This window comes from Rhinatrema bivittatum, unplaced genomic scaffold, assembly GCF_901001135.1.
Source record: "Rhinatrema bivittatum unplaced genomic scaffold, aRhiBiv1.1, whole genome shotgun sequence".
In the NCBI taxonomy this organism is placed as follows: Eukaryota; Metazoa; Chordata; class Amphibia; order Gymnophiona; family Rhinatrematidae; genus Rhinatrema; species Rhinatrema bivittatum.
In genome coordinates, this window is record NW_021821065.1 from 68,351 (window position 1) to 92,475 (window position 24,125).

Sequence of the window (24,125 nt, forward strand, 5' to 3'; positions counted from 1 at the left end):
ACTTTCTATCAGGAAAATAAAACAAGTCAAGCTGCTATAGATCCCTACACAGAAACTAAAAGCTAGCAGAATACTTTGTCTTAGTCACTTACACAGAACACAGACAAACCCTCACCCAACACAGACTAAAGAGACCATAAAATATAAATTGAAACATGCCACAAACAACTTGAAACTGCAATAAGCCAGACTCTGTATACAATACAACAATGGAAAAAAACAGAAACATCATCATACCACATAAAATATCAAACAATAAACTCAAGAAATATACATCATAATAGTAAAACCATACTCATAGAAAAAATAAATATTTCAAAAAGCTGACAAAAAGAATATCCAATAATTAAAAACTCACATACATTAAAAAAAAATAAATTCCTAAACGTCAACAAAATAGTTTAAAATAGGAGATACAAGAGCCATGGGTAAGACTTGGGGCATGGGCCCTGTGTGCTTGGTGCTTATGATGCCTCTGCAATCACATAAAACCCCACACGCTCACCTCAACAGTCCCACAAAACCTCACACACTCACATGCTGGTTGACGTAACCATCTCTTTTTCCTGTATAGTGCTATTGTGTGCTGGCACTTTTGTAGTCATAATTGTGTCTCCTTGTGCATTTGCCAAGAGTGAATAAGCACAGTGAAGCGAGTTGTTCTGGCAAGGTAAATGTGCGAGTGATAAACACTCTTATGCAGTAAGATGTCTTGACTCCAGCAGGTAAACATTTTATATTCATAGGCATCTTATAAGTTATTAGTATTTTAATTTTAAGAAAATGCAATGGAGTGGGCTGATCCATGGCTCAGGTCATAGTGCTATGAAATAGGGGATCCTCCAGCCACTGGGGCCAGTCAAGATGGGCACGCAGCAGGGGTGACGTGCACAGGTGCAGGGAGGGAGGAAGGGAGGGAGTGGGGAAGAGAAGACTGCTGTCACTCTTCAGGCAGCCCCCTGCTGACCAAATAGCTGTGCTGAGGGTACGCCTTTCTAGCCCTCAGCATAGTGAGGGGTCCACTAAGCTGTCTGGACATGCCATCCAGGCTGCGGGAGGCGAGGGGGAACCGAACATGGCAGAATTAAAGGTGAGAGAAAAAAAAAAAATGCAAACGTGGTGGGGAAACAATCCATCCGCCATTCCACAGCCCCAGCCTGCGGGATTTACAGGGCAAGCATTGTGTCATTAGCTGAATGATTCCTGCTGCTTTATAATTGTCTGTTGACAGATATAACATCTGAAGCCAAGCGTGTGCCTGAGCACAAAAGATTAAAAGCTCCTGGATTCTGAAAGTGGAGCAGCTTATCTGCCTCTGGCAGAGGTGGGAGGAGGTCAGGGAGGAGCTGGCTATCCATGCTGGGAGGGGCCATTGGAGCCACAGTGGTCTGGGGCCTTGGAAAGCTGCCTGCCTGCTTGCTGGCTGAGCCAGGGGGGTATCAGCAAGCCGACTGCTTTCCAAGCCCCCAGCTGAATGGGAGAGGCGACACTGAATCCCCGGTGCTGCAGCTGCTCCCGTGCTTCACAAGGAATCAATAAAAGCAACAGTGCAGGCTGTGGTACAAAGATTGGGGGGGGGCCAGGAATCACAGCAGCCGCCAGCGGCCTGTGGAGATGTGACACAGGGGCCATGGCATGGAGAACTAACAGGGAGTCGTGGCAGCTGCCTGCAGTGTGGCCAGGTGGGCTAAGGATAGGAAAGGTGACGGACCGTAGCACCAGGCGCCACATGGCAGCTGCCAGCAGGGTGGCACAGGACACGAGAGGTGCCAAAGCAGTGCTGAATGGCACAGTACAGGTCCGGTGAGGTGAAGAGCCACAGCATGGATGTGTGTCAGTCGTGGCAGGGGTGAGGGGCAGGCAGGGCTGGACTTCCTAACGTAAAGAGTAGGCCACTGCTCCACCACCCCTCTTACTGAACGTGGTGCTCATCGTTATTGTAGGCCAGCCAACTGAAGTGACTAGGAGGACCCCCTCCAGGCCCACCGCAACCTGTGACTCCAGAGGAGGGTGCTCCTCCAGGGCTGGAGGGGGGGGGGGCAGCCGAAGAATGAAATCCAGCACTGGGAACAGGACAGGAAAAAGTGAGGTGCCACAGCACAGGCGTGCACGCAGGAATCGTGTCCACCTCACCTGAATGCCATGATGATCACCAGGGCGATGATGGTTCCCTGCAAGAAGCGCTGGCTGATGCAGGCCTGCTCCACAGGCCCGGGGCGAGACTGCAAGAAAGAACAGAACCACTAACATCGCAGAATTCGCCATCTTGCCCTGCTCGGATTTCTCTTCCCAAATCCTGTTCTACGGCTCTCTCTCTCTCTCTCTGCCTTTCTCAGTTACGCACACTGGGTCAAAGCACAGGTCCATCTCCGACGGCAGCAAGTAATGGATGCCAGAGAAACTGTATAAGAAATGGGGCATGCGTGCCATCCCCTGGCATCCTCTTCCGGTATCCGGCAGTCATGGAGAACATGGGGTAACCTCCCTCACTATGTTGCTAAAAAGCCTGTGACTGCTCTGGCCTTCCATAAAATGTCTAATCCCTTTTTTTATTTGCTTGCACAGCCTCCCGGGTTCCCCGTACCCCCTGTGCCTAGCTGACAAGGTTTGCAAGCAATTCTAATTTAATTGAAATAGTAACTGGTTTTTAAGCAACTTGCAACTGTAATCGCTTACATTTTGGGGAGTGCATCCATAATTACTTTTACAATCATGGCATGGCGGATAGCCACCTGGGTCATGTGTTGATACTCATTCTTGTTGGGTGTCGCACACACAAAAGCTCACCTTGCTGAGGAGTTTGGGGGGTCTCTTTTGGTACGGCACGCTTCCTGTGCGGCTGAACTGACTTCCTGCTTGGCTGCAAAGAGAAAGGTGTACGGGGCCAGGTCAACATGTGACTGTGTGATGGCACCTTCTGAATGAAATCCGGGGACTTAGGAGCCATGGGATGGTGGTCTCAGAGCAGGTTTCCGCAAGCAAAAATAACCATACCCCTACCATTAGAGCTAGAACCCCAGCTGGTGATCTCAGCAGAGGTCAATGGTTCAACCAGTAAGGAAATGGGACAACATTTTGTTTTTTTTTACTGAAACTTCGTACCAAAATTACAATTCAACACATGGGCATCACAATACTCATATGCACTGGAATTTCGGTCTTTCACCAGCATGTTCAATATACCTCATACCAAACAAAATTGCCTGGCAATAAACATCCTATAATTAGGTAAGAAGCAAGATAAAAAAAAAAAATGAAATGTAAGAAGGGAGAATCTCACAAACGTAGTTATTTGCTCATTTTAACTGGAGACACTTTACGCAACTGCAGATAAAATTAAGCAAGTTTTTGATGTCCTCTCTTACACCATAGCTGGATTTCTACTATGTGTACCTGTACCTCCCACCTCTCCATCCATCATCCCTACATATGCGAACACTGATCCCACATTCAACTGACAGCGCTTCCAAATACTGGGGACATCACAGTAAAAGTCTCTGACATTGAGCTCCACTGCATACATCTTCCGTAATACGCACACTCGAGACTTCGTCAGTGGAGCCGGGGGAGGGAATCTCCAGTGGTGAGCTGTATTTTGTCTGCCAGCTGCTAGCACGTGAGTTATTAACTTAACTCTGCCTCTTGTGATGGGCAGTGCCCCATTCAAAGGTAACCCCCAAAGAATAACCCCGATACTTGATAGATCCATGAAATAATTACAGACCAGTAGATTTGTATTGTCAAGCAAGCCCCCTTATGTAAAGGGCATGATATTGTAGCTGAGAGCCACAGGGGCCCTTTATGTGAAGGAGATGGTATCGCACCTGAGAGCCCCTGTGCTGACGGTAGATTTCATGCTGTCCAGTCTCTTCAGTTTGGCCAGTTTACGGCTCCAGCGCTCCAGCTCATCAATGCGTGTCTCCAGGTTGTCAGTCAGTTTGCAAAGCTCTTTCACCGCTCCAACGTTCTCCATGAAGATACGCTCCTAACCACGCCGGGGGAATCAAACAGACCGTTACATTCTGCAGATGCAACTCCCAGCTCTCCCCAGCGGGATTAAACAGATTGTTACACTCTACATTCTCCTGACCGCAGGGGGCGAAATTACACAGACTGTTACAGTCTACAGGTACCCTCCTAATCACAGCAGGCGGGATTAAACAAATCGGGGCGCCCCGAACTGGCACGGTCAGTGCCTCAAAACTGTAACGCGCTCTCTCGTTCACCAGGACCTCTAAACGAGATGTCAGAGGAGATTGAGGACCAAGGCAGGGTAGAGACTGTCTAACCTACAGCCGAAGCTTCTGACACCACGAACGGCTCCCATCCTATTTCAGGATCGTCATGGGGGTGTGGGGGGAGAGCAGACACTTTCACTGGGTCTCCTCTGTGCCACCCTGAGGGCTCTCTCGTTTCCTGAAGCACGTGAAGAGCTCCACACCTGCCTGGGCGCCATTCCATTCTAATTTTAGGGGGCACTTTTCATACTATCTGCGTCAGGGCAAAGTCTGGGCGAACGTTTTAACCGCAGAGCTTTGTACCAATGTTCAAAGCACAAGTCCGCGCTCAGTTTGCTTTGAAATTTGCCCGGGGGGGGTGGGGGGTGTTAATGTGCCTGTGGATGTTAGCGCCTGCTTTTTCCGACGGTACTTTGTGCATTGAAGATAGCCAGCGTGGGCCTGTCAATGCCTCTTTCGTGCGCACTTTCCCTCCCCGGACTCCAATAAACTGCCTCTGGGAACGCCTCCTCCAGGGGTTACTATCGCCCAATTCCTTCTTCGTTACTCACCTTATTCACCACCAGGAAGTTCTCAATGGTTTTCCCGTTAGTGCAGACCATGTCGCCCGTGTCTTTAACGGCCTCTGGGAGAATCTCCTTCACTTCCTGTGCAATGACGCCTGAGAAGAAACGAGTCTCATGAGTGACCAAAGCTTTCCCCGGCCCGCGAATACAAGGGATGTGGCCACTATAAAAACGTAAAGGACAATGAGACAAGATAGTGCCGCCCACTTACTGCAGGGCCAGGGAGTTTCACCAAAGCAGCAAAGGATCCTCTCTCATGTCATTTCCAGTTTTTAGGATCCCTCACTCCGCTGAACCCACACTGGATATTTTTATAGGTTTGACTAGTCAGATTAGGCAAAAGGCTGATGCCACACAAATCTATGGAGGTGAATGACTTGCATGGGAGGCCAATGGCCTTCCTGTGAAAACGTCCCTCCTGCAGTAAGGATGAATTGAGAGGTGCATTGATATAGCTGTGGGGCTGGGATAGCAAGGGATACTGCAGCTCAGGACTGAGATACATTGGATGCGGGTCTCGGGTTTCAGTACTGGAACTGCAGAGGGCATCCATAGGTCAGATCAAGGTGCATTGGTACAGTTGTGTGTGACTTGGGGGTGGGGGTGAGCTCCATGCTAGAATAAAAGGGGATGTCGCAGATCCTGACCGAGATAGCTGAGTTGTAAACTTCATGCCCATCTGCGCTATTTCTGGCTGAGAAATGAAGAGGCTTCAGTCAATATTGTTTATATGTGAATTTACCACTAGGTGGCACTATCTTGCAGCAGCTACTGCACAATTACCACTGTGACTGCAGAAAGTACCGGATCCCTCCAACGGGTAAGCTCTTTGGCAGGGCATAAGAATTAAGAAGAGCATTAGCAGTAAATTTCAGAGGTTAAGATCATACCCAACAGGCTTACAAGACAGGTTTATTCCTTTTATTTTAACCACTGTGTGCATTCCTTTGGCAACACGTGTTAAAAAAATGTCATGCCAATAAAGTTATCTGAATCTGTACATGCAAATCAAAGCCGGGTCAGGGATTGGGTAATTCTCAGATTCCCATCTGGGGAGGTAAGTGATGCATCTGAAGAGGGTTTTCTAGGACACCAAATATGTAGAATGCTGCCACAGTAGCATCTAGGGACTGGAACTGTCCTACCTGTCTCTGACGTGCTCTCGATGCCCACGGTGCTGGCAAACTCTGGTTTGTAGTGATAATGGACCAGTCGCATCTGGGAGATCCTTTTCAGTTGCTCCGTGGTGTCCACCTATGGGGGAAAAGGGCAGCGATCTGAGCACCTGCGTTCGTCTTCCTAGCCTTGGATTCGGATGCTGCTAAAGGCTCTCAGGGATGCTGCTACATGAGGTCTACTACACATATACTGCTTCATCGTCAAGTCTGTTCTTATTCAGTTATACAGAGCTCTCTTACCATCTGTCAGAACTCTACTTGTTAGTTTTTATTGTAGATATTACTTCTACAGTGAGTGTGTTTTATTTTACTTATTTCTTGAGCACTGATAGTTCTCGATTTATTTAATCTGCTTTGATATTAACTCTACAAATTAGTCTATTTTAGTTATTTATTATTGTCTTGCTGTATGTCTGTTTTTCTTGTTTTATATATTTATGAGATTAGACATTTTGGCGACCCAGATTTGTAGACTTTGAGCTGTTAATTTCATTTTATCATTCATCTCTTTGATGTAACAAGGAATTGCAATATCTTAAATAAAAAACTTAGCTAACCAACCAACCAAGAGAATGGAGACGCAGACCCAGAGAAACATTAAGATACTGCCCCTTCACTGACTACAACTGAATCCACAGCTCCATGCAATGCCCTATGGTCTGGGGTCTGGAGTCCGAGCTTTATATGAAAGGTCGGGGTATGGAGTAGTTTCTTTCACCTTGAAAATGACCTAAAGATGTCAGCAACTGAGGACTTCTGAGCAACACAAGCAGGGAGGAAATTATTCTGCCAGCATCCCATGGCACTGCATGGGCTACCAGCGGCCCAGCATTCACAGTCCAAAATACCGGTGCTGGTGCACGGGCCCGTATCACCTCGAGGTCACGAAATCAGCTCCTAAAGCCCGCTCCTCATTTACCTAAGAACTAAGGAGGAGACGGATACCTTAGCTCAAAGCTCCCGTCGTGCGAAACCCCGATCCCATGATACTAAGGCCGGCTTCAAACCGTGCACAAAAAAGCAGGTCGTTTTTAGTCTGGGGATTAAGGTGGCCTGTGGGCTGATACCTGGCAGGGTCTCCCCCTGCTGTACTCAAAGGCTGTCACAGCAATAGTTGTTTTCAAAACCTAATGACGACGTAGAAAGTGCTGCTCTGTGGCAGTCGGCAGCTTCCCGGCCAGAGATGGACACTAGAGAGAGGCCGCTCCGGGGCCGTGTGCATCGAAACCATGCCTGGTTCAATTACAGTCCAACACTTTGCAGGAGCTGATGTGCAGCCTTCTGTATGTATATATATATATATATATATTTTTTTTTTTTTTTTTTTTTGCTACATTGCATGAGAGCAGCTATCAGGCAAGGTATTAACAGCGAAGGTTCAGTGCCACAGGACAAACCCAGCCTGGAGTTTCTGCTTCAGCGGGCCAAGCAGCCTGGTCTGCACCTCCCCCCCCCCATCCTCACTCCTTACCTCCTGTACTTCTTCTTTCACTCGCAGGTCTGAGGGATGCATCAGGGACCCCATGACCTTCACATTACCGTGGACCACAAGGGCTTCGTCCGGTCGGTCGGTGTTGATGCCGATGCGGCCATGGTGAAAGACGGTGTCTGGCAGTTGGCCGCGCTGCCACAGGACATCGCTGTCGTTCTCAAACTGACCTGGGTTTGAAGCCTGGAGAGGGAGAGGAGGGAGGCGGGGCAGAGCCGCCCAGAACGCGTTTTAGGATTTGCGGGACACGAGGCGGGATAAATAAATAACTAAAAGCAAATGCAACGGGAGCAGAGGCTGCAAGGGGCTTATAACCGCCTGCCTCGCATGCGCAGAGAGAGAGAGAGAGAGAGAGAGAGGAGCGCCAAGGCCAGCGCGACGTGCAGCACAGAGACATCGGTGGCCGAGAAAGGCGTCCGCAATAAACTTTCTGCACCCCCTTATAGCAGGCGGTGCAGATGCCTTGGGGACAATCAATTCATGAAAGGAACCCCCCTTATAATCACCCACCCAGGGTCCCAGCAGACTTTAGCAGTCGGCATAAGAAGCAGCCACCTCCAGCATGGACAGCCTGGCACCGCACGGCCCTCATCTCTTGACTGCCTGGCAGCTTCCAGCGGCGCGGGGGCAGAAAGCAGCCACCTGCAGCATGGACAGCCTGGCACCGCACGGCCCTCATCTCTTGACTGCCTGGCAGCTTCCAGCGGCGCGAGGGCAGAAAGCAGCCACCTGCAGCATGGACAGCCTGGCACCGCACGGCCCTCATCTCTTGACTGCCTGGCAGCTTCCAGCGGCGCGAGGGCAGAAAGCAGCCACCTGCAGCATGGACAGCCTGGCACCGCACGGCCCTCATCTCTTGACTGCCTGGCAGCTTCCAGCGGCGCGGGGGCAGAGCACGGAAAGTTATTCCTGCTGCCAGCTGGGCACGCTCTGGTACACAGAGACCAAGTCACTGGACCACGCTGAAATCAAAGCCAATCGCTTTTAGCTATCGCCCCGCTTTTCCATAAAAATATGTCCCAAGCAAGGGAGAAGAAATACCTAAAATAAGGGTCTCAGGAAGAAGAGGATTTGCACAGAGCGCCAGTGGGAGAGCAGAGCTTCTCCTGTCTCGTCCTTCAGTGTTTTAATTAGAAAGAACTTTATCACCACCATCCCCGCCCCGGTACCCCGGACCTTACTGGATGTGGAATTCCTCCCCCGCCCATGCGCCCCCTTCACCATAAACCTATCAGCATGAGCAGGACCTGCCGCAAATCCATCGCCCGACCTCGGGCGGTACCGAGACGACCCCCCCCTCCCGCAAACCTCTGGGTGACCTCCCGCGGGGCAAAAAAAGAATTTCCCTCCGATTCCGGGGGGGCTACGGGAGGCTGCCGCACGCAGGAGCACAACGTCTCCCGGGCCCTCTGCGCGTCTCGCAGGGGAGGGCTCCCGCTAAATACGGGATCCCTGCCTGCGCGGAGAGAGAGCTTTTTATCGTTAACACAACACGCGGCTTAGTCTTCCTTGCGCAGCGGTGCCCACTGCGGTTCTTTGCCAGGGATCCGGGGTGACGTTTATGTCCCGGACGCGGGGCAGCCTGAGGCCCTGCTGCCGCAGGCACGGAGCTCTAAACTTTACATCCTCATGAGATGTGACGGGAGGGAAGAATGAGAATAAAAAGCCGTTACCCTGACGATAATGCGTTCGGAGACCTGGGCAGCTATGGGGTAATTCTGGTTCTGGGTGTGAGCTTGAATGGCCACCACCAGCATAAAGTACCTGGGAGAGAGAGAGAGAGGGAGGGAAGCAGTAACACAGGTTCAGAGGAGACAGCGAGAGAGTGAAACAAAGAGCAGGAGAAAAAGAAAAACAGAGCAAGAGTTTGCAAAGAAAATGAGAGAAAGGGAAGAGACAAAGAATCGGAAGCATGGATAAAGAGAACGAAATAAAGAGAGGAAGCCAGGAAACAGGAGGGAGAGAAACAACACCGCAATTAATTACAAAGGCTACCTTTCACGTTTGTGCAATGAAACACGCATCTCCCGCTCCCTAGTCTGGTTCTGACCGTGGGTTCACATCCTCTCACGAGGGGAGGGACAAGGTGAGGTCTAAGCAATGACCTGTACAGAGACACCGTTTTCTACTGATTATGTCTCACCCTGTGTAACTCCAGCATTGCTCCTGCTCTGATCACTACTTTATCACATTGTTCTGCTACTTTAGATGATCAGATAGAATCACCCAAGGTCCCCCCTTCTCCTCTATTTACTTCTCCATTGGATTTCTGCACCCAGTGCTTCTTTCCATTGAACCTGAGCTGCCGAGCACTCAGTGGCTCCTTGATCTTTCTTAGATCACTTCTCATTTCCATCTGCTCTCTCAGGAGTGTCCACTCTGTTGCAGATCTTTGCAGAGAACGCTGACAAACTTTTCCTACCAACCCCTCTGCAATATCACTCTCAAAAGTACTGAACAGAACTGGCCGCAGGACCTATCCTTGAGGCACTGCACACTAATCATCCTTCTTTCCTCAGGATGAGCCCCATCCACCACTCGCCTCAGCGGTCTGTCACACAACCAGTTTCTAATTCAGCCCATCACCTCGCAGCCTACCCCCAGGCTGTGCAGAGGTCTAACCTGCACAAAAACATAGAAATGACGGCAGAAACAACCAAATGGTCCAACAAGACTATGGTAGGATCCCCTGCACCCTGTACATTACCCCCATGCTTATCTGTTTCCCAGACCATAACAGTCAGGACCCTCATTGGTTGCTGTTTGAATCCAATCTCCATTATGCCCTACCGTTGAAGCAGAGAGCAATGCTGGATTTGCATCAGAGTATCAGGCTTATTGGTTAAGGGTAGTAACCGCCACATCAACAAGTTATTCCCATACTTGTTTCCGCAGACTGTAAAAGTTGGGGCCCTCGTTAGTTGCTGTTCAAATCCAATTCCCCTTTTCCCCCTGCTGTTGAAGCAGAGAGGCATGATGGAGTTGTATCAAGAGTATGAAGGCTTCTTGGTTAAGGGTAGTAACCGCCGCACCAGCAGAAGAATGCTGGGCTGCATAGAGGAATAACCAGTAAGAAAAAGGAGGTGATAATGCCCTTGTACAGGTCTTTGGTGAGGCACCACTTGGAGTACTGTGTTCAATTCTGGAGTCCATATCTCAAAAGGGACAGAGACAGGATGGAGGCGGTCCAGAGAAGAGCAACCAAATTGGTGTGGGATCTGTATGAGAAGATCTATGAGAAGAGACTGAGGGATCTGAATATGTATACCCTGGGAGATATGATACAGACCTTCAGAAACCTGAAACACTTTAATGATGCACATTCGACAAACCTTTTTCGTTGGAAAGAAATCAGTAGAACTAGAGGTCATGAAATGAAACTCCAGGGGGATGACTCAGAATCAACATCAGGAAATATTTCTTCAAGGAGAGGGTGGTGGATGCCTGGAATGCCCTTCCGGAGGAGGTGAAGATGAAAACAGTGAAAGAATTCAAAGGGGCATGAGATAAACACTGTGGATCCCTAAAAGCTAGAGGATGGAAATGAGGAAAAGAGTGCATTGGGGTAACTTACTGGTGCAGTGGTTACTACCCTTGACCAAGAAGCCTTCATACTCTTGATGCAACTCCATCATTGCTCTCTGCTTAGCCTGTTAGCCTTTCTTCATAAGGATTTCACTCCATCCCCTTTATCATTTTGGTCGCCCTTCTCTGTACCTTTTCTAATTCTGCTATATCTTTTTTGAGATGGGGAACCAGAACTTCACAAAGTACTCAAGGTGTGGTTGCACCATAGAGCTATACAGAAGCATTATGGTAATCAGTTTTATTCGCCTTTCTTTTTTGAATAATTCCTAGCATTCTGTTTGCTTTTTTAATCATCACCACACACTGAGCTGAAGATTTCAATGTATTGTCCACAATGACCCCAGGTCCTTTTCCATTATGGAACACAGCATTATCTACATGCAATTAGGATTATTTTTCCCTATGTGCATTCATTTGTAAATATTAAATTTCATTTGCCATTTAGATGTCCAGTTCTGCAGTCTGGCAAGTTCTTCTTGCAATTCCTCACCGTCTACTTGTGTTTTATCTACTTTGAATAATCTTGTGTCATCTCCAGATTTAATCATCTTACTCACTGTTCCCTTTTCCAGATCATTAATGAATGAGCTAAACACCACTTGTTTTAGTACAGATTCTGGGGAAACTCTATTATTCCCTTTTTTCCACTGGGAAAACTATTTAGTCGTTTCCTATCTTTTCACCAGTTACCAACCTACATTCAGACATTCCTCTTATCCCATGGCTTTTTCATTTTCTTTGGAACTTCTCCTGAGGGACTCTATCAAATGCCTTCTAAAAATCCAGATGCACTATATCACTTGGCTCACTCTTATCTACATTTTTATTATCACCTTGAAAAAAATCCAGTAAATTGGTAAGGCAACAGTTCCCTTTGCTAAATCCAGACTGGGTGTTCCCCATTAAGCCATGTTTATCCATATACCAGTAATTTTGTTCATAAAAATAACTTCCACTATTTTACCAGGCACCGTTAGGGTCACTACTAAGTAATTACCTGGATCACCCCTGGATCACCCTTTTTAAAACTTGGCATTATGTTCTATTCTCCAGTTTTCAGGTACAGTGGCAGATTTAAATGATAGGTTACAGATTACCAATAGCAGGCTTGCAATTTCATTAGAACTCTGGGATGAACACCATCAGGTCCCAGTGATTTGCTACTATTTAGTTTGTCAATTTACTTTAGAACCTATTCTAGATTCATACTGATTTGTTTCAGTTCCTCTGAATCATCACATATAAAGAGTGGTTCTATCATGGGTATCTCCATCAGAGCCTCTCTGAACTTCCTTAATATCCTAGCCCATCCAGCCCCATAAGCTTTGCTCTCCTTTCACTGACATACTTGACACATCACTTTACCATCTTAGCTATCAAGATTTATCTTAATTCTTTAAATAATCTTGGGGTGAGAGGATGTGCTTAATTCAACAAGCTCTTCACAGCTCTCCATGAAAGTGGAAGAGTGCCAAAGTAGGGGTAAGAATCCAAGGTCATTTCCTCGTTAAAATGAGAAAAGCAACTGGGGAAACCTGCTACCTAGCCATCAATCTCAATGTCATATACTACAGCTAAATGGAAAGGGTCCTTCTAATTTGTCTTTCTTCCATCACTGAAGGATCTTCCATCCTGACATTGCGTACTTGATGCAACCAGGTCCTAACCCTACATATTGCGACTTTTTTCAAAGAACAATTTCAAAAGTGGAAAAAGACCGAAGACATAAACAATATAGTATGGTGGCAGAGACTGATGTTTAAAGTTTCGAGGATTGTCTGATGCCTGCCATACCTTCTTGCCCATCTTCCACCTCCTAAACCTTCATCTGGAATTGCAATATTGTGTTTCCAGACTATGACGCACCACAAGAACATTCTTTGGTAACTCCAAATGCACTGCATTGGAGCACTTGTCTGGCCTGAGTGTTTGTTGAAGGTGCAGGGCACTACACTGCAATTTTAGCAATTCTGATTGCCAGTCAGGTCATTCTCCCCTGTGTTAGTGGCTTCACCAGCACTCGGAAATGCTTATGCTGCTTTATATCCATCCAAGGCACATCCATCCTAATTGAGTACATTTCTAAACACATAAACATACACATTCCAGCAATTATCCTTGGAGACTTCAACATCCATGTTGATGCAACACCTACCATGCCCTCATGTGAGGCCATTTTATCAGCCCTAGATGCTCTAGGATTCAAGCAACTAATTTCTAACCCCACACACAGAGCAGGCCACACCTTGGACCTCATATTTTCCAATTCTCTCATTCATTCCAACTCACCCACCTGCACCCCTATCCCATGGTCAGATCACTTCCGCATTGATATCTCCTGCTTCATAATCAGCCCCCCCACCCCTATACAACCCAAAAAACCAATCCAATTCAGACGCAACTGCAAGCAAGAAGACCTCGTAACAGCCCTCGCATTAGAGCTCAACAAATTTGACCTCACTGATGCAGAAACTGCCCTTGAATCTTGGAATCACCTTACTCACACCATTGCTGAAGTGCTTTGCCCCATGCAAACGCGCCTGATCGACCCATCTAAAAATAAAAGCAACCTTGGTATACTACTGAGCTAAGAACCATGAAATGCAACCTCAGAAAACTTGAGAGAAAATGGCGCAAAAATCCCTCCTCGGCGTTTCTCACTACATTCAGAAACCACCTTCATACCTACAAAAAAGCCATTGACAAAGCAAAAAGAGATTTCTACGCGCATAGAATCCATCACCTCCAGTTTAACCCTCGTGCCCTTTTTGAATTAGTTAACAGCTTAACTAAATCCAATTCTAGCTGCTCACATGTTATTGATGAGCAAGAAAAATATAACGACCTAGCCTTATTCTTCAACACAAAAATAAGCAACATTATGTCGCGTTTCCCTTCCACCCAAGTTTCTACTGATTGCCATTGCGATTGCATCTCTGCAAGGCTCCCTGCACTTGACACTATTTCCTCAGTGGAAATCGAATCTATAGTAAAAAAAAATGAGACCATGCACACACCCTTCAGACACCATCCCTACCAAAACCCTCCTTTCTATCCCTAATATCATTGTAAGCCCATTGCAAATATCATTAATAGATCCATTACACTTGGTCTCATTCCTTATAATCTTAAACATGCCATTATCAAACCTATCTTGAAAAAACTGATACTTGATCCGACTGAGCTTACCAACTTTCGCCCCATTTCTAACCTTCCTTTTATCGCCAAAATCCTTGAAAAGGCAATCAACTGGCAACTTACAGTTTACCTAGACGAACACAACATCCTCTCACAATCGCAATTTGGCTTTCGGCGACACCACAGCACTGAGACTCTACTAATCTCACTATCCGATTATATCCTCAGAAGTCTGGATAAAGGAGTATCACATATTCTGATCCTCCTGGATATCTCAGCTGCCTTTGACACTGTCTATCACAAAATACTTGCTCAATGCCTCACAGATATTGGCATTTCAGGAACAGCCTTGCAATGGTTCCAATCCTACTTACAGGACAGACAATACAGTGTACAAATAGGCAAATGCACCTCCAAAACCATCCCACTGCCACAAAGTGTCCCCCAAGGCTCCTCCCTTTCCTCCACTCTATTTAACATCTACCTCCTCCCCCTCTGCAACCTTCTATCCAATCTAGCCCTCCCGCACTTCATTTACGCCGATGATGTGCAAATTCTTATTCCTGTAAATGACACACTGCAAAAAGCTACTGAGTGCTTGAATTCCACTTTAACGATGATCAATACACTCTTGACCTAGCTCTCAACACTGCCAAAACAGAGATTCTACACATCACTCCTCAAAGTATTTCCCCCTCCCTGCACCTAGGCTACAATCCCCACTCCCCTACTGTTTCTAATGAACATGTGCGCAGTCTTGGCATTACCATTAACAACCATCTTACTTACAAAAAATACATCAACAACACACTCAAAACCTGCTATTTCAAACTTCACAGCCTCAAAAAAATCAAACCCTTACTACACCTCAGCGACCTTCGCACTATCTTACAAGCATTCATTCTACCCAAAATAGACTACTGCAACCCCCTTTTCCTAGGTTTACCCAAAAGCACACTGCAGCCACTACAATTACTCCAAAATGCTGCAGCACGGATCCTCACCAACACACACACACAAACGATCACATCACCCCGGTCCTAAAACACCTTCATTGGTTACCTGTCGCAGAAAGAATAACATACAAAACCCTCACTCTTATCCATAAAGCACTCCATAATCAAAACTTGCAATGGCTCACTGAGCACCTTATTTTTCACAGTTCAAACAGACCCATAAGGCAGCAACACTGTGCATCCCTTCCCCTAAGCAGTTTAAACTCTGTTCCACCAGAACTCGGGCATTTTCCTTGGCGGGAACAAGCTCCCATCCTTCCTGCGTCAAGAACCTTGCCCAAAAAAATTCAAGCAGAACCTTAAAACTTCCCTTTTTAGACAAGCCTACACTTAACTACCTGCTTCTCCCCTCTGAACTCTGCTATTCCAACTTATTCTACCGTTATTTAATTAATTGTATTTCATTTTTATGGTTCCCACATTTTATTTCTTTTGTAACATGTTCAGTTCAAATTACAGTTCGCCTTAGTTGTTTTTGCCTCCCTGTAGTTTATTTACCTCCCCTTTATTGTTCAACTTTATGTGCATTGTTCATTGTTCTCTATAAAGCTTGTTTAGCTGCACTTTTTGTTCATTGTAAACCGATGAGATGTTCCCAACGTTCATCGGTATATAAAAGCCTCTAAATAAATAAATAAATAAATGAAATAAATCTGAAATTAATGTCTGTTCTCCGTATTATACAGCTAATTCTCCAGTGTCTCCTGAATCCCTCCTGAGATGCTGGCAGGGCCTTACCTCTGGTCTGGATTTGGCTTGCCCTTTTTCCTCATGTTATTCGCTGTTGTTTCACTAAAGTGGAGCCGTCCTACTGTGACCTTTGTGACCTGATCTGGAGGCAGATTGACCCTGTGGAGAGAAAGAGTGAGAGATGTTATGAAGTGAAGAAGAAGTACTAGAGAGAATAAGAGAAAGAATGAGACACACACACACATCTCATGTCCAGTCATTGTTCATTAGTTTGTGGTTTACTGCAAGCACAAGGGGTCTTCCTTGCCCTCATCTGAGCATGTTACAAGACCTCAACACTTGCTCCTCTGCATGAGGCTTCTGTACTGGGTGTTTGTACATCACTAGGGAGAGATTCCTAGGTGCACATGTATCAAAGGAAATGCACTGGCAGGAATGTGGCCATTGAAACACAGTACTGAGGCTGATACTATAAAGCTACTCAAGAAGATGGCTTTCATTAATTATTATAACACATGGAATGCTATTTAGCCAATCAATAGCTGGATTAGCAATAAATTGTAAACCTTAAAACTTTGCAGCATAGAAGGACATCCCATGGTGTGGAACAGACCCTCAAAAAGGAAAATTGGTTCTTACCTGCTAATTTTCGTTCCTGGAATACTACAGATCAGTCCAGATGCCTGGGTTTTTGCCTCCCTGCCAGCAGATGGAGAGAGAGAAGAAAAGATTTACTGACACTGCTACTTAACTCAGTGTGCCACCTGCAGTCCTTCAGTATGACCTGTACCCAAGCCAAGATGAGAATAACTATAATAACTGAGACACTCAACCTCCCTCAACGAGCAGAAGGAGGGCTGAGCCTCTATGGAAAACTCATTCCAATAACAATAAGTACAACTGTATTTAACCAAACAAGTCACTCTGCATCATTTACATACTGCCATGACGAGCGGGCTTTGCTGAACGGGCGGAGTTCTGAACTGATCTGAGGTATTCCAGGAACAAGAATTAGCAGGTAAGAACAAATTTTCCTTTCCTTTCCAGATCAGTCCATACTCCGGTGATGTACCCAAGCTCCCCTATTTTGGGCAAGAACGTGATAGCCCCGCTCACGATATATTCTCTCCAAAACCCATGGTGTCCGGATCTTGGACATCCAAATGATAATATCTCGTAAAAGTGTGCAAAGACTTCCAAATCGTCACCTGATAGAATTCTTGAGGCAAAACCAGTTGATACTCGGCCCATGAAGTCGCCTGTGTCTGAGACAAGTGAGCCCTTAGAGCCTCCAGTACCGGACGACCTCTACAAATGTATGCCAAGCCAATCGCATCCTATAGCCAGCGCTCAATAGGGGCCTTAGACGCTTTGCATCCCTTCCTGGGACCACTCCATAGCACATAGAGATGATCCGATCTCTGGAAACTATTAGTCACCTTGAGACCTCAACACAACCTGCCTCACATCCAACGCATGAAGCTCCCTCGTGTGTGGCACTGACAAATTCAAATTAGGATAAATGGGAAGTTTCACTGCTTGACTAAGATGAAAAGCTGAAACCACCTTCGACAGAAATGAGGGCACTGTTCGCAACAACGCTCCATTCTCTATAAACTGCAGGTTGGAATCTCTACAAGATAGCGCCTGTAGCTCTGAAATTCTTCTGGCCGAACAAATCGCCACAAAAAAAAAAAGATAAAAACAAATAAGAGTCCTTTCCTGAATGCTGTAGAGTGGCTGCTGGTCTGTGAGGGTTCTTCGGGGGATTGAGGGAACTGGACCACCAGCTAATTGAAAACCCCTCAGTGACTAGGGATGACACACACCAAGGGTCACCAAGCCCCTGCTCATTCACCCAAAGGAGGATGCCCCTCAACAGGAACCTAACAACCCCTAGGAGGAAGCTCCTGTTGATCTCTATTCTTTTTTTTTTTTTTTACTTCACTCTAGGCTGCAGGTTCTACACCTGTACCATCTGCTGGAGACAGAAATACTGAGGGACTGCAGGTGGCACTCTGGGTTTAATAGCAGTATCAGTAAAGCTTTTCTTCTCTGTCTCCATCTGCTGGCAGGGAGGCAAAACCCTATGAAACTTCCTCCCTTTGAATTTGAAGGAAGAAAAGGATATTTTGAAGTTCCATAAGAACTTAAAAACCAGGCTCATGAAAGTAGCTTTCAGCGATCAGTGATTATATGACATTAGCATGGAATTTTCTCTCTCTTATGAAATTCTGATGTTCCATAAGGAACTAGAATTTGGCTCAGGAGAATGGCATTCAGTAATTGGTGACCCTTGGTCTGACCCAGCATGGCAATTTCTTATGTTTCTTATTTGACTGTAGTATTATTTTATGATTGTTGTATTTTATGTGATTGTTTTATGTGACTGTTTTATTTTCTTGTAAATCGCTTTGGAAGATTTGATCTGGAAAGCCATTAATACATGATTTTAAAATAAAAATGATCAAAATAATGATTTTTGCTGCTGCAGAACTGGCCATAGAGGCAGAGAGGATGTTGTCGCTATTCTGCTGCTCTCAAACTAGCAGTCAGAATCTTGGAATCGATGGACCTAACTCATTGACTCTGCTACTGTTTCAACCCACACACCAAAATAGCTTTTCAGGTGCCACAGCATGTGCGGGTGCGCAGTCGGGGTGGGTTGCCGTGGCGTGTTGGGCATGGAACTGGCACCGCAGTTTAATTATAAGGGAAGCCTGAGGGACGCTATATGCACAAAGCCATCCGAATCAGACATCCAGATCCAGTTCCATACAGAGACCGTGACCCAATCGCCAGGAGATATTCCAAGATCCCCGGCAGCCAGGTGAGCAGCAACTAAACTCAGAGCAAGAGAATCCTAGACATGGGTCATCTGGAGTTAAACCTGAATGCAAAACGACATCTCCAGTACACACTAGATTGCCAGATTTTAACCCATCCCTTACTGACGTATACTGTAAAGAAGTGAAATGCAAGCTACATTTTTCCATTAAGTCGCATTTTTTAAAACCGTTTGGCAGGAATTTTGAAAAATCTTTCACCTGGGAGTTTTGCTCCAGGTCTGAAAGGGAGAATTCTGAACATCCTCTCCCTTTGAGACGTGCCGTGGGCACATAGATTGGCAGCTGCTTTGTCCCTTGAAAATAATGCATGCGGCTTTGAAAATGTCAAGCAGTCATCTCTCCCCTGATCTCAGTACATCCCCGGGCCTGTCTAGGTTTTAGCCAGCTAACGGGAAGGGCACTGCTGATCCCCAGGTAAGAGCTGGACAATTCACCCGGAAAACGACTTGAAGCTTAAACTGTTTATTGAAAGAGAAGTGACATACATTGGTTTCTTATGCGCACTAATCATCAAAGCGGAACAACAGTTCACAACCATCCATAACCGTTTTCCATTCTTCCCCACCCGTGCGACATGATTTATTCAAACATCAACATCAAGGACAAGCACAGCATCATCTTGCAAACCATTAAACTTTCATAATTCTCAACCAAAAAGGGTTTGCTGGTCTTAGCAAGGTTTGTGGGCCCTCCCATCACCCCCATCCCTCATCTCCCCCCCTACCTGAACCGTAACCCCCAGCCCTCAAACCATATGTACCCAATATACCCGAAATAAAAGAAAAAGAAAAAAAGAAAAGGAAGAAAAAGCAAGGGGCAAGTTTCAGATTAACTGTTAAAGTTTAAAACCAATTTACCAGCACGTGGAGGTAACCTTTGTACGTATTTTTTACCCAAATAGCCAAAAACGACTTCCTAGATTGGAAGTCTTTACGACTCGTCAAATTTTCCAACTGCATGGTATTATGCAATAAGTTAGGCCGATGTCAATATGAGGCCGATGATGTTTCCTGCCAAGCTGATAAAACTGTTTTCTTTACCCAGCAGATAGACATTTCCTGATGAACAATTTCCCTCCCACATCTCCCATTCTCCAAGCAGAGACATCATCCTGCAGTCTGACGTGCGATGCATCACCTAGGGCCTCAGCAAGAACACTGGAGTTTCCTGGGAGAACGACTTTTAAAAATTGGTTTTTTTTTTTTACCCCAATCGTTTTGTTTTTTTAAACCCACATTATTGAAAAGCCCTCACCCCTAATAAAACCTGAAAACCAGATGGATCTATTATAACCATTTCTGCTTCCCACGTCCCTACCCTTGCACTCAGGGCTTACTTACGTGACGGGGGTTAAAAGGGCGTTTGCTTCGATCGGACTGCGACTGTTCAATGTTTATCGATTGGTTCATGGCCTCTAGCTGAGGGAGAAAGATTGAGGGGGACAGAATAACATTAGAGAGTCTGTGGTGAATGGATTATTAAAGGCGTTGCTGTCCTGAGACCTCGTTGCAGTCCTAGTTTTCTAACTTGCCTCTTAAAGACAATCTGATTTCTCTGGCAAAAAGTGACTTGAGAGTACAGCTAGAGAAAAAACAGGAATGCTCATTGTCTGGCTTAGCTAAGAGCAACCTTCTTTGAACACTTTCAGGCCGATACAGCACAGTGCTCTCCCCCGGATTTTTACTGTATCGGCCTGCTTATTAGAAGCTCTGCTGTTGTCATGTCACCATCACAGTATCGTCACACACACTGTCCTTGGAATAAAACCAGTAAATGAACAGTCCCAGAAACCAATATGCAGACTTCAAGACACTTAACTAGAGATGCCAAGTGGCCCCCATTCAAGGACGGAGATTTTAGGCCACATTTGGATCTCTAACAGCCCCCACCTTGATGCATTTTGGTACATGTGGAACTGATTTCCAGTGGTAAGAACAGGAACTACAAATATCACATTTCTCTGGGTAATAAATTCAAAAACCAGGACTCAAAGTTTCCCTCCTTATATTGGACTGCTTGATAGCTTTTATCTAGGATTGATCCAGTCCTGAGTTTTGCCCGATAGTCAGGGATTTGTAGTTCTGGTTTCACTATTCATTTCTTTAAAAAAATCAGGAAGATAAGTCCACACATACAATGGGGTAAAACAAGCACTGGATCAATCTGTCTGGATTAAATAAAGCCAGCTATAACTCCTCCCATACCACTATTATAAAGTACGGATGTGCATTCGTTGGGCCATTCGCTTCATTGGTACACGCGTTAAGAAGGAATGGTACTCGCGTATTTTCTTAATGATTTGTGTGTGTACCATCCGTTCTCACATGCGTACTGTACCTTCGTGAGGTACATGCGTGCCCACGAAACGAATGGCTCAATGAATGCACATACCTATTGCGCAATGCACACTGTCATGAACACAGACCTGGAGCTCCCGTGAACTCACTAACTGCTCCCTGCCCCTTCCAATTTTCTCTGACAGAAAATGATCTACTTTCTTTTTCACCACGTGCTTGTGCCCGAGGTCGCTCTTAGTAACTTGCCTTCACTCCATGCAGCTTCAAGTAGAAACACTCAAGGGGCTTCAAACCCTCAGGAGTCTTCACATACTTGGGGTCTCCGATCATGCCAATGTAGACAGTGACTTGGAAGTGATTCTTCTTCTGGCATACAAAGGCATCATCGCCCACTGAAAAGTTGAAGCCTTTGTCAGCATCCACTTTGTAGGTGGGCATAGGGCTGTGACAGAAGAGAAGAAAAGACCAGCTTAGCTGAGTTTTTATCAGAAACCAATCAGAAAGATATTTGTCAGCCTCACTGCTTGATGCTTTGGTAACCCAATAGGAGGGGTTGGCGTGTGCAGGATTCAAGTGTACTGGCAGAGCTATGCATGGTGTTTCAGTACTGTAAGAGCAGAGGAAGTTGCAGGTCAGGACTGAGATGAATGGGCAGTAGGGACGTGCATTCATTTGAATAAATGCAACAAATAAGGCTATTTTCAGTTCTTTGTTAAGAAGGGAAATGTAAACCTCAGATGTAAAAGTCCAAGGCTGTATCATTTTTAAGGGGTAAATCCTCAGCAGGGAGCATCACTTTAATCCATAAATTGGGTTCTGCGGCTAAATAAAGTCACATAATATAAATGCTTATAACATGCCCCCAGAATGCCAGTCAGGAGCTTGAGTGTGGATTTCAGGCGGCTGAACACCCACCTGCACACACAGCAGATTGTACGCATGCAGACTCGTTTCTGTGCCTCGCAGGGATAAAGGACATTACATATTCACAGGAGGTAATAGCAGGGGGGACCGAGGTGCACTGGCAGAAAGCTGTGGGACAGAACCAGGACCAAAATAAACATGAACCAGTGCAAAGAGTGGCTTAGGCTGGTGAGATAGTGAAAACATATTCCTTCTGAATGTTTAGAGTAAAGAAAAGCGAGAGCTAGAAATACCCCTCACACACTCACACAGTCCCCCGAAATCCTCATCCAGGCCTGGCTGCCAGCTGGAACACAGGCCAGGCCGTACCCGCCTTCTCTTAAGCCAGATTCCAGCTAAATCGAAACCAGCTGGCGGGCTGATAAAGCGCCCACAGCATTTCGCAATGCCCGCATCCGGGGTGAGAATGGCTATGGCGGGGGAGGGGGGGGGAGTGCGGGAGGGCGCTGACGGGAGACCCGCTGAGAACTTTTTTACTTCGTTATTTTTTCAGGAGGCAATGATCAGTTGCTATGGGAACCTGAATAAACAAAAAAAAAGAAAAAAGAGGCAACCAGCCACCGCGCTCTCACATGCCATGGCCAAAAGTGGCTGGGGATCAAGAAACAAGCAAGCAAAGCCATCTCGAAGGAAACGTGAGGGGGAAAGATGCACAGAAGAATTCAGAAAACCGTAATGGGGAATAGATGCAGAGAAGGGAAGCGAGAGGTGGGCTCTCGTAGCATCCAGAGATGAAGGAAAAGGGAAGCAACTATCTAATCACAGGCCCAAGGAAAAAAAAGGTAAAAAGAAAGCGAGAAAAAAGGAAACAGAAAAAAAAAAGTGCATAAAATACGCAGGAGCTTTAAAATCCCCAAATGACTGCTTCTTTCAAAAGGGAATTTTACAATTCGTAGATCAAAGTAAACAAATATGGAAACAAATCCTGCTTTTCAGCTCAGCGCTGCGGTCCAGGGCAAAGATTGGGCAGTAGGAAATGGCTGGCAAGGTGGCACCAGAGGACCTCTGCCCTGTGGCTGCGACGCCCCTAGAGGAGGGGCAGAAAGGCAGACGTGTGCCTAAGGCACCGGATCACTGGGGAGACTGCGCCCTCTTTTCCCAGCTGAAAGGCGCTTTTTCCTCTGTTTTTGCTCCTTCTTACAAATGTTTTACCTGGGCGCAGGTATCTGGAAGTTCCGCTGGGAAAGGGCAGGGGGTTTTAAGCTCCCCCCACGTTTCCTTCCATGACGTTTATCCACCCTTTTTTTTTGTTTTGATTTTTTTTTTCTTGGGCCTATGATTAGATATTTGGTTTCCACTACAAAACCCCCGGATGCAATGAGCGCTCACCTCTTTTCCCCCTCTCTCTGCATAGACATTTATGTTTCTCTGAATATTTTCGTACAACCTTCTGGTCACGTGGCTTTGCTTCTTTCTTGATTTCCAGTCGGTTTTTGCTTTCGAGCCTTGAATGGCCCGACAGCCCCTTTTCTCTCCCACCTCTGCCTAATTTGGCAGCAGCTGCTTTCCCGGTATCTTTATGACTGGTTCCAGATGCTCCAGAGAATGCCAATTGCGTAAGGAGTTTCAGCAAAACGGGTCCTTCCCGTTCCTGGGTGCTGAAGGGCGGTTTGTGCAAAAGTGGATTCTTTGTGATATTTCTGAGTGCTTCCTGAAGCAGAAATCGGAAGAAATTCACTCAGAAAACAAACACGAGGCCTGATGTCAAAGAATGTCCTGGGTCAAGAAAAAGACCAGTTTACTGCTCCATGAGCCGCTCTGCCTGAGGTCACTGGGAAGGGTAGCGGAGCTGCATGAGAACTATAGGTGAGAGCATAGAGAGGAGGAGGCTGGTGGGGGAGAGCGCTGGGTTGGGAGGAATAGAGTGAGGGTGAGCGACTTGGGGAGAGAGGGTGCATACTTCCTTTTGGTGTTCACTAACCTTGGAGAAGGACCGCTGCTGGGTGGTAAGGATACATATGAGAGTGCGATAAATACCACGCCACGTGGGGAGCTAGCAAAACTGAACATGGGACAAAGCCATGGAGCTGGATGAGGTACATCCTAGGATACTAAGAGAGCTCCGAGATGTTTTGGAGGGTCCACTGAAGGACTTATTCAATAGAGAAGGGTGACCGAAATGGTGGGGGGTGGTCTCCATCAAATGAACTTA

At 46.3% G+C, this 24,125-nt stretch overlaps 1 protein-coding gene across 1 annotated transcript in view; it reads right to left on the minus strand.

Moving 5' to 3' along the window:
• The window catches only part of LOC115082416 (myelin regulatory factor-like), a 57,402-nt gene that overhangs the window by 21,995 nt on the left and 11,282 nt on the right, over nucleotides 1–24,125 (minus strand). Inside the window, 11 exon segments of the mRNA XM_029586646.1 lie at nucleotides 2,134–2,222; nucleotides 2,788–2,860; nucleotides 3,825–3,985; nucleotides 4,790–4,899; nucleotides 5,950–6,058; nucleotides 7,454–7,654; nucleotides 9,145–9,235; nucleotides 15,952–16,062; nucleotides 16,543–16,595; nucleotides 20,093–20,170; nucleotides 21,296–21,491. Of these exon segments, the coding sequence (XP_029442506.1) occupies nucleotides 2,134–2,222; nucleotides 2,788–2,860; nucleotides 3,825–3,985; nucleotides 4,790–4,899; nucleotides 5,950–6,058; nucleotides 7,454–7,654; nucleotides 9,145–9,235; nucleotides 15,952–16,062; nucleotides 16,543–16,595; nucleotides 20,093–20,170; nucleotides 21,296–21,491 (1,272 nt within the window).